The sequence below is a fragment of the Triticum urartu genome, chromosome 5 (assembly GCF_003073215.2).
Source record: "Triticum urartu cultivar G1812 chromosome 5, Tu2.1, whole genome shotgun sequence".
In the NCBI taxonomy this organism is placed as follows: Eukaryota; Viridiplantae; Streptophyta; class Magnoliopsida; order Poales; family Poaceae; genus Triticum; species Triticum urartu.
Genome location: NC_053026.1, coordinates 515168663 through 515179374, shown reverse-complemented (window position 1 = coordinate 515179374; position 10712 = coordinate 515168663). Strand labels below are relative to the sequence as shown.

At 45.1% G+C, this 10712-nt stretch overlaps 1 protein-coding gene across 1 annotated transcript; it reads right to left on the bottom strand.

Annotated features, from left to right (window-relative positions):
* Positions 1–345: 345 nt before the first annotated feature.
* LOC125556506 lies at positions 346–908 on the bottom strand. Its single transcript, XM_048719229.1, has one exon. The coding sequence runs from the start codon at positions 887–889 to the stop codon at positions 476–478; it is 414 nt and encodes a 137-aa protein (XP_048575186.1). The 5' UTR covers positions 890–908; the 3' UTR covers positions 346–475.
* Between the last annotated feature and the right edge of the window lie 9804 nt (positions 909–10712).

Genomic DNA, 10712 nt, shown 5'->3' with positions numbered 1-10712 from the left:
AGCACCAAATTTCACGAATCAATCGATCGATCTTTCAGTGAACCGCAGCTCCTCATGGGACAAGGAATAGTTAATTTCAAAAATTGCATGCAGGCAGGGATTGATCGACCGCAGGCGCCGAGTCGCAAGCTACCACGAAATCGAAGGAGGAAGCCTGATCTGATCCTCTCCGCCGCGGAGATCATCCATCTGCAAAGGCCGTCCATCGGTCGATCGGCCGAGATCCAGCCAAGCCAGCTAGCAACTGTGGAACAAAATAAATTCAGTTAAGAATTCGGAAGCCGACGTGGATGGATTCAGCTCCAGCCAACAAGTCTTATTGCAAGGATGAAACTTTTACAGCAAGATCGATAGTGATAGCGATTCCTCCCGGCGAGAGGAAGGAGAGGACTGCTAGCTCGACCTACAGGCTACCCCCTAGCAATCACTTGAATTACAAGATGGTTGGTCCCTCTCCCCTCTCATCTCTCCTCATCTATTCCTTCGTCCGGCTGCTGCCGCTGCGCTCTCCAATTGGCTCCGTCGCGGCGTAGATCTCGCTTATCAGGCGGTAGCGCTTCACCCTCCGCTGCCTTCCGGCCACCTCGTCGTCCTCATCTTCCTCCCAGTCCACGCAACCGCCAGGAATTATGGCGCCCTTAGCCGGCGGCGCCGTCGGGGTGTCCACGGAACGGAGGTAGGAGAAGGACCCGCCCGAGGACGCGCTGCTCTCGCTGAGGCGGATGAGCTGCTCGGCCACGTCGAGCTCGAGCGCCGTGAAAGCCTCCTTCCCCGCCAGTGCTGGCGCCCCGGCCTTCTTCGTCTTCTGCTCCGGCCCCATCTTCCGTTTCGCCGGGGGTGCCTCGCACTGTAGGAATTTCTTGGACGATTGGTGTGGCTGGGTTGCCATGGACGCGCGCGTTGGCTAATTTCGCCTCCTCTCTCTCGTCTACTCTTTCTTTGGTTGCTAGTTAATATTCCTTGTCCTTTCCTCTTGCTCTTGAGAGGAAGACTTGGGTTTTATTCTCTATTCTCCCTTGTTTTTTTGGATACGTTTAATTATTTCCATGGGTGGCTAACTGGCTATGCATAAATGTTCCTATAGCCTGGAATTGATTTGGCCTGACCAAGATTTGACATCTGCGTAATCTAGTGTAAATGTGCGCGTTTTCGTGTGGACGCGTCACGTGTGACATGTCGTGAGTTTTGGGTGGATACAGCGTGTAGCGCGTCCAATCGGCTATCTAGCACGTCGTCAGATCAGACCACTATCGGCACGCTCGGCTGGAGGTCCCACACGGCTCTATAAAATCCGTGATTATCTGTACATTTTGTCATAATCTAGGATTAACTTGTTTCTGGTTAGTTTCATACACATTGTTATCGTTGGATATTCACACGAGTAGGTTGACATGGATTTAAAAATTCGGACTAGTGATCAAACCAATGAGGTTTGTCGATTCAGGTTTTTACTGATTGGTCTGCTGGTTTACCAGTTCAATGTGTGGTTTTTTAGCCCCTAAAATATGTATTTAGCAACAAATACTCCAAGCAACATCTTAACCCAAATGTTAGAGATCTGATGTTAAATTTGTAAGGATTCTCAGTGAACGCCCTCATGCACGTCGAACTTGACGCACGAATTCTAATGTCTTCGTAGTGCATGCAACCTTTGAGCGAACTGCGAGATGACAACAATAATTGGTTAACTAATCACAATCTAAGCGAACACATTTGGGGATGGCAATTTCTGTTTTTAGGGCACCACAATTCTCACCAGTTTTTCGTTGATATAGCATGGCAATTTCCTGCGGCCAGCATGGCAATTTTCATCATTTTCTTTTCCAGGTTGGCAATTCTTCATGCTGCAATCATGGAATATCCCCCAAAACGCATGGCAATTAGGGCCTGTTCGGATGTCCCCTAGCTTCTCTAAATCCTGAAATCTCGCTTCTGTTTTCCAATTCCAGCTTCTTCGACGGATTGTGATCGATGGAAAAGCGTTCGGTTGGCTCGCTTCCGCTTCTCATTCGCGCCAGCAGGCCAGCCTGCCTGGGCGGGCTAGAGCCCAGTCAGCTCAAGAGGTAGACAGGAGGAGAGAGGATGGGCTTGGCCCAGATCGGAGGGAAAAGGTAACGAATCGGTATGTGAGTCACTTGGCGGTGGCATTACTTCATAAATTAGGCCAATTCCAGATCTCACTTTTCCTGGGATGACCAGAACCGCCGCTTCAGTTTTTTGCACATCGGCCACCCTCAGATCTGGGAAGCTAGCTTCCTGGAGTTGGACTGTTCGGTGCAACTCCCCTGGGGATTTACATGATCTGGAAGCTAGGCTATTGCCGAACAGGCCCTTACTCTGCTACAACATAGCTTTTTTCTACCACTCGTTTTATACAACATGACAGCTTTTACTTTATAACATGGTAAATCTTTATGTAATCGCATGATAATTTTATCATTTCACATGGCAATTCTGAAGCGTTGGCTAGGAGTGATGTTTTTTAGCGAACAAAATTGTAGTTCTCTCCTACCTAGCTAGGGGAATGATATTTCACTTTGGTGTCTTCCCTGCGGGACGTCAACGCGTTATCGTGGTCTTATTTTAAAATATGTGCAAAAACATGAGAGAGCGGCCAGCTTTAGCATCTTAATGAATGATATGGCTGAATGTACTAACTAGACCAAACTACCTACAGGAAACGGTAGATTGTAACACACATACTCATAAAGTCACAAAGTCACAATTTCACCAATCATAACACACAAATCGAACATAGAAGCAGCAACCCCAATCCCATTCTGCAATCTGCAATTATCTAGCAGATGACCACAGGACAAACAACGACATACACCATTACACATACAGTTTACACATGGAGGAGATAGTGGATGCACCTCGAGCATAATAGTGAAGAACATACCTCCTGCTCGCATCGGTGCTGAGTCGGTGCCTTGGTCCTGCTCGTGAATTCCATAGTCCTTTGTTGGAGGCTGGAGAAGCAGCGACAATCGCATCCTTTGGCATGAGAGTGTAGACTCAAGTTGTGTCAGTGGCGTCCTGGCCTAGAGAAGGCAGGAGCATGGACTTCAGCTGTGTGTCAGTGTATGTGACGTGCGAGAGAAGAGACAAGAGAGCGAAGTGGTCAGCGACTCAGCTAGCTAGGTACTGCTGGTGGCACTCCCGCTTGACCGCCCCTCCTCTGATTCGTCCACCGTCGAGCCATGGCCACATGTGGGTTACGATAGGTGCATTGGCTATAATATAAAAAAATTCCTACGTGCAGATCAACCGGCACTAGTAGAAAACAGGGCTTTGGTTTGGGCATGGCAATCCCATTAGTCCCGGTTCAGTCATGAATCGGGACCCATGGGGCATTCGTCCCGGTTCATGAGTCCAGGGGGCCGGCCGGAGCCTCGTAGGCATTGGTCTCGGTTCGTATGGACCAATTTGTCCCGGTTCTAGTTACGAACCGGTACCAATGGGCCTCGCCCCTGGTCCATAACCGTTGGTCCCGGTTCTTGGTTTGAACCGGGACAGAAGGCTGGGCTTTAGTCCCGGTTCCAGCCACGAACCGGGACAAATGAGTTGCATATATATATCCCATCGCCGCACCAGAGCACTCCACAGTGCTTTGTTTTTTCTAACCGGCAAGGAGAGAGCATTTGAGTGCTCTAGCTCATCTCCTATGCACATGAGGTGTTCGATGAAATGGCCGAGCCACACTAGTTAAGCTTTCTCCTCTCGAAGCTCGACCTCCAAACTCCATTTCCCCTGAGATTTGCATAGGTTTAGCGGTCTGTCACGTGCCGTCCCCGTCTTCACCGCCGTCGATCACCCGCGCCGATCTCGTCGCGGGCACCACCGTGGTGAGCCTCTTGTTCTTATATTGTTTTTGAAAAAAAATAATTCTTACTTTACATAGATACTTGTCTAATTTTCTAACTTTTATTATTGCTTGTTATTATATAGTGCAATGGTTTTGGTATCCGCCCCCGTCGGCCCTCGTCCTGTCTATGATTCAGATGTGGTATATATTATCTTTTTATAACTATTTGGTTCATTTATTGTTTATGAAAATTATGCCGACCAATGTGACATAGATTTTATTTATGTAGGAGGTAGTTGAATCGGAAATTCCAACCGACCCTATTGTCGAGAGGTTAAATTTAGTTGAAGAAGAAAATAATTACTTGAAGGAAAAAAAATTGAGGAGGAGAAGATGACATTGGAGTTGCATGTTGCGGATGTCGACGATGATCACAAAATCAAGATCGATGCAATGCGGTTGAAGATTAGAAAGATTAGAAAATATGCCATTCATACCGAGGCTTGGTATCATTATGCCGTTGGATCAATTTTTACCTTGGTTATGATTATGATCACATTTGTTGTTGCATTGAAAGGTTTTACATAGTTTCAATGTATGGTTTTAACTAGATGCTCCGGAGAGCTATATGTTGTTCAATGAGAACTATGTATGTACTTTGTTTTTAATGTGATGATGAACTTCTACTAATTTGGTCACTTATTTATTCATGAGAGCTATATGTTGCCCTCAATTTCAGGGTCATATAGCTTAAAATAATAAGTAAATGCATGAAAAATAACAAATGAAGTCAGAAAGGGTTGAAAATTGATGATGTGGCTTTGAATGGTGCATTTTGAACACAGAAAAACTATGGAGTTCAAAAAAGTTAAAAAAATGAAATCCCTTTGTAACGGACGAGTTTTCGTATGAAACTCTCATACTTCGAAAGAGACTGTCTGTTTTTGTACACGAAGCGCACCCAGTTTTTGTCATAACCCTCTTTACTTTCTTGCACATGCTATGTGGATAAAATGATGATACCATGCCAAGTTTCAACCTTTTCAGAGTTCATTTAAAATTCTTTTCAATTTCAGGGTCTTATAGCTCAAAATAATCATCAAATGTATGAAAAATAACAAATGAAGTCAGAAAGGGTTGAAAATTGATGATATGGCTTTGAATGGTGCATTTTGAACACAGAAAAACTATGACGTTCAAATAAGTTAAAAAATGAAATCCCTTTGTAAAAGACGAGTTTCCGTATAAAACCCTGATACTTCGAAAGAGATTGTCCATTTTGTACACGAAGTGCATCCAGTTTTTGCCGTAACCCTCTCTACTTTCTTGCACATGCTCTGTGGATGAAATGATGATAGCAAAAATAAAATTAACTAAAAAACTTTTATAAAACTCTAATAGCAAAACGAATGAACTAAAAAGTTTTTATAAACCTCTAGTATTTTTAAACTAAAATTATATAAAATTCATGTCACTGAAATTATCAAAGTATTTTCTGTTCAAAACATGAAAAGCAGAAAGAAACAAAATAAACTTTAATAAATAAGTAGAAAAAAAATAAAATAAAATAAACTTTAATAAAATAAATAAGTAGAAACAAAATAAACTTTAATAAAATAAATTAAATAAACTTTAATAAATAAGTAGAAACAAAATAAAATAAAATAAAATTTAATACGATAAATAAGTAGAAACAAAATAAATGAAATTAAAATAAACTTTAATAAATAAAGAAGTAGAAACAAAATAAATTTTATAAAAGTAAAATAAATAAACTTTAATAAAATAAATAAAAATAGCAACAGTAAGTTTTTTGTTGTAAGTAGAAACAAAACAAAATAAATAAATCAAGAAAAAAATAAAAAAAAAGTGCCAGCTACTGGGCCACCACGGCTTGAATACGACTATAAACCCAACCATGGGCCAGGATTCAGGCCCGCAAGAGGTCCAGTAGGCCCACAGGCACATCGTGACAAATTAAGCCTGAAAGCCTGCAGTTGAGAGGAGCTCGAGAGGGTTGGCGCAGCAGCGCTTATAAACCCTCTCGAGCTCTCTCAACTAGCGAGGTGGGACAAACTTTCGGCCACGACGGCAGCACATGGCCTTGGTCCCGGTTGGTGCCACCAACCGGGACTAAAGTGATGCATTGGTACCGGTTCGTGGCACCAACCGGGACCAATGTCCCCCTTTAGTCCCGGTTGGTGCCACCAACTAGAACCAAAGGTCGCTGCTTCCTGCCCTTTGGGCTGCTGAAAAGAGACTTTTGGTCCTGGTTGGTGGCACCAACCGGGACTAAAGGAGGCATTGGTCCCGGTTGGTGCAACGAACCGGGACCAATGCTCCTGGTATATAAGTAGCACTTAGCAATTTTGCAGATTTCATCAGCACAGTTGCCCCCGACGACACCGAGCACATCGACGTCTCCGGACTGCCCCGCCGCCGCCCGCCGCCCCCGCCGTCGCCGTCGCCCGTGCCCTCGCCCACGCCCTCGCCCAACGCCGTTGCCACGCGCTGTCCCTGCCCTGACGCGCGCCTCCCCTGCCCCGACGCCGCCGCCGTGCCACTCCCCGCACCCCTGCTAGCCCCAACGCCGCTCGTTCACGCGCTCCTCCCTCTGGGAGCACCGCGCCTCTGCCGGCCCCGCCGCCGCCGTGCTATTTTTTTAGTTATACATGCTATTTTTTTACATGTTTTTAGATTTTCATATATGTATGTATGTATTTTTTTAGATATATGTATTTTTTATGTATGTTCATATATGTATGTATGTATGTATGTATGTATTTTTTACATGTTTTTTGTATGTATGTATGTATTTTTTCAATTGTAATGATGTTTCCAGTATACATATATGCAAAATTTAGACTTTTAGAAAAGTTTTATCTATGTATGTTCTCTGATTTAGTACATTAATTTTAGGTTAGTTTCATGTTTAGAAAAGTTTTATATATTTAGGAAGAAGAAAGAGAAGGAAGAAGGAAGAAGAAGAAAAAGTTTTATGTATGCAAAAGTTACATTTTTAGAAAAGTTTTATATATCCAGTATACATATATGCAAAATTTAGATTTTTAGAAAAGTTTTATCTATATGTTCTCTGATTTAGTACATTAATTTTAGGTTAGTTTCATTTTTAGAAAGTTTTATATATTTAGGAATAAGAAAGAGAAGGAAGAAGGAAGAAGAAGAAAAAGTTTTATATATGCAAAGTTATATTTTTAGAAAAGTTTATATATCTAGCTAGAAAAGGAAGAAGAAGAAAAATAATGAGAGGAAAAAGGGAAATAAGAAGAGGAAGAAAGGAGAAGAAGGGGACAAATAAATAAGAAGAGGAAAAAAGAAGAAAAAGAAGAGGAGAAGAAGAAAGGAATAGAGGAGAAAAAGATCCTCTATTCCTTTCTTCTTCCCCTCTTTGTTTTTCTTCTTTTTTTTCTTCGATCTTCTCCTCTATTCCTTTCTTTTTCTCTTCTTTTTATTTCTTCTTCGTCTTCTTATTTTTTATCGGGTATGTCGTTGTCGATATACCCCGTCCCGATAACTTCGTTTAATTTTAGGATTATTTTAGTTTATATTTAGTTTAGGAAGAAGGAAAAGAAAAACGAGAAGAAGAGGAGAGGAAGAAGAGGAGAAATAAATAAGAAGTGGAAAAGGAAAAAATCTATTTTTTCTTCTTCTCCTCTTTTTTTCTTCTTTTTTTCTACGATCTTCTCCTCTTTTTATTTCTTGACCCCCCCCCCCCCCCCGGCCCTCTCGCTCGACCAAAACTCTCGAGGACACCCAAACCCTAGAAAAAATGATGTCAGTCTCCTACCCCCTCCCGCCACGCCCCTACCCGACAAACCCTCTCGAGGCCACCCAAATTTACCAAGTTAAAAGAGTGTTGTCGTCGAGGCCACCCGAAACCCTTGAAGCGTTGTCGAGGCCACCCCAAACCCTAGAGAAGCGTCGAGGCCACTAATATGATTCCTTATTGTGATTAGCTAGCTGGTTCTACGTTTGCCACTAATATATCCATCTGTCATGATTGAATAATAATTGCCATGTTGTAAATATGTGCAGAAACTATGGAGCACCCCCAAGACGAAGCAACAGAAGTGGTGTTGGGGGACATAATCGCAGCCGGAAGTGATGCCGTCATGTCGTTTCTCAACGAAACCGATGGTCTGGAAGGGCAGGGTGAAGAAGCAGGCTACGGTGATCGAACAATGGAGGAGGAAGGACATGATTATGATGGCTCTGGTGACCGAATGCCAGTGGAAGAAGGACACCTTGATGACGGCTCCGGTGACCGAATGCCGGTGGAAGAAGGACACCGTGATGATGGCTCCGGTGACCGAACGGAGTCCGGCCATGTATATATATTAATTAAGCATGTGCTGACTATAGCTAATTGATGCATTAATTTTTTTTGGTATGTACACATATTAATTAATAACTCTCATCTTTCTTCTTTTTTCTAGCCCTCCGGATCGAGCACAACTTCGGTAAAGAGACGAGGCCCGAAGAAAAAGCTGCGCTCGGATGAAAGGTTTGAGATCACAGCAATCACGCGCGATGGCCGACCGATTGAACCCATCCGGACAAAGGAAGCATTTGCTGCTCAGTGCGGGGTTCTTGTTAGGGACAAGATCCCGATCAGCATCCATCAATGGTATAAGCCGGCTAAAGATGACCCTGAGGTGTCTTATGTCAACGATATGCAGAAAGATGATCTTTGGACCGCGCTGACGGCAAATTTCACCCTACCGCCAGAGGAGGATCCGGAGAAGCCAGTTATAGAGCAATTGATCAAGTCTCATGCTCTTAAGAAGATGGTAGAACTATTCAGGAGGTGGAAGAATGAGCTGAAAACAACGTTTGTCAACAAAGAAGAGACACCAGAATTCACCGACCGGTATGAGAAGATCAGAGATTAGTGGGATGACATTGTGGCCCACAAGACATCGGACAAGAGTAAGAAGATGTCAGCGACAAACAACAAAAATGTTGCGAAGAAGAAGCTTCACCATCGCACAGGGTCAGGTGGCTACCTCAAAGCCCGGCCGTTCTAGACCAAGGCTGAGAATGACCTGCTTGATAAAGGGGTCGAACCAGAGACATTGAATTGCCCAGACCGTTGCCGGACTTGGTTCTTCGGGGTTGGTGGAACCTTGGACCCTGTATCAGGGAAGTGCCGTTGGATGAACGAGCAACTGCGAATACCCGTCACGAAACTTCGGCAGTATATCGATGCAGCGCAGCAAGGGACGTTCGTTCCAGACAGAAAGAACGACAAGCTCACAATGGCCCTCGGGAATCCTGAGCACCCTGGACGGACACGAGGCATGCCAGGCTCCGTTTCATGGAAGGTTGGGTTTCCAGACACATGCGGTTACAAATGCCAGGAGAAGAGGAAGAAAGTGGAGCAGACCTAAATTCAGGCACTGCACGCAAGGGTACAAGCGATAGAGCAACGAGAAGCAGATCGCAGCAAGCGACCTGCCGAAGCTTCCCTCGAAGCTACCCCGCCATCTCAGCAGAGAAGCAGTGTGGCTTCAACCGAGCTGCTTCAGCTGGAGCATGTCTTCACGGCTCCTGCTAGCTACCCCGTGGACTTCATCACGGAGTCTCAAAATTGCCACCTTATGATGCAATGGATGAAATTTAAAGTCAAGGCGGTTGTTGGCTTTGTTGCACCTCCTGAACTTGGCGCAACTTTTCACTGCTAGCCGATTCCAGAAGGATATGCTAGGGTGATGGTGGATGAAATAACAGACGGATTTGAGGACCTCAAGCTTGACCACCCTATGGGTGAAGGGGAGACTCGGCCGGGTTCTCGTCTGTTGACTCCATGCCTATGCCGGAAGGAGCTCATCAACCTTCCGAACTGGACACCTCCGCCTCCTCCTCCGGCGAGTCAGGGAACTCCGCCTCCTCCTCCGCCTCCTTCTCCGGTGAGTGATCAGGGCAATCAGCCTCCTTCTCCGGCGTGTGGCAGCACTCCGCCTCCTTCTCCGCCTGCGCCGGCGCGCCCGAGCAGCCAGCCTACTCCTTCTCCGCCTCGTTAGCAAGGGCGGAAGAGACCCGCCGCTGCTCCGGCTGCTCCGGTGCATTGTAGTCCTTCTCCTCCGCCTCGTAAGCAAGGAAAGAAGACAGCCGCATCCGCTCCGTTTGCTCCAACATCTAGCAGTACAGCCAGAGGCGGGAGGAAATACAGATTTGGTCCTTCTCTGAAGACTCCAGAAAAGTTACCATACGAGAGTACCCTGGAGGAAAACGTGAAGATCGTGCGAGCCGAAGTGACGAACTTCTTTGAAGGGGTGAAAGCAAAGAAACATCCACCTCTGGAGGAGAAGATAGATCCGGCGAAAGCGAAGCGCACTGTGGCTGCCCTGAAGAAACCACCAAAGTCTCCCGCCGAAAGGGAACTATGAGCACATTATTGAAAGGTCATTTATCGAAGCGGAGCGGTCGGGAAGTACTGTCAGTGATCAAAGGTTAGCGGAACGACGAGCTGGGAAAAAAATTGCCCAGCTTGGCGAATAAGCAAACCAATCGTGCCCCCCGCTCAAGGTGTCTAGCGATATCGTCACTAATGATTCGAGGATGGTGCCCGGTTATACCAATCTTGGAGATTACCTGCCCAATGATGTACATTATGATTTCTTGGAGGTGGACGAACACAGATACGAGTACGATAAGCCTCTCGTCAAAGATGAAAGATCTCTAACAACGATGATGTGAAGATTCCATGATTGGTACATGAAAACCTGCAGAGAGTCTGGGGGGAGGAATATTTTGACGCTGAGAGTTAAAGAGGAGCATGACCTCGTTGGAACTAATCTGTTGAATGTTCCATTTGAGGAGTTCTTCCAGTTTTTCAATCAGAAGGCCCTCGATAAATTAACGGTCACTTGCTACTGTCTGT

Excerpts from the sequence above, each read along its gene's own strand:
- LOC125556506 (XM_048719229.1), bottom strand. The coding sequence starts at position 889 with ATGGCAACCCAGCCACACCAATCGTCCAAGAAATTCCTACAGTGCGAG.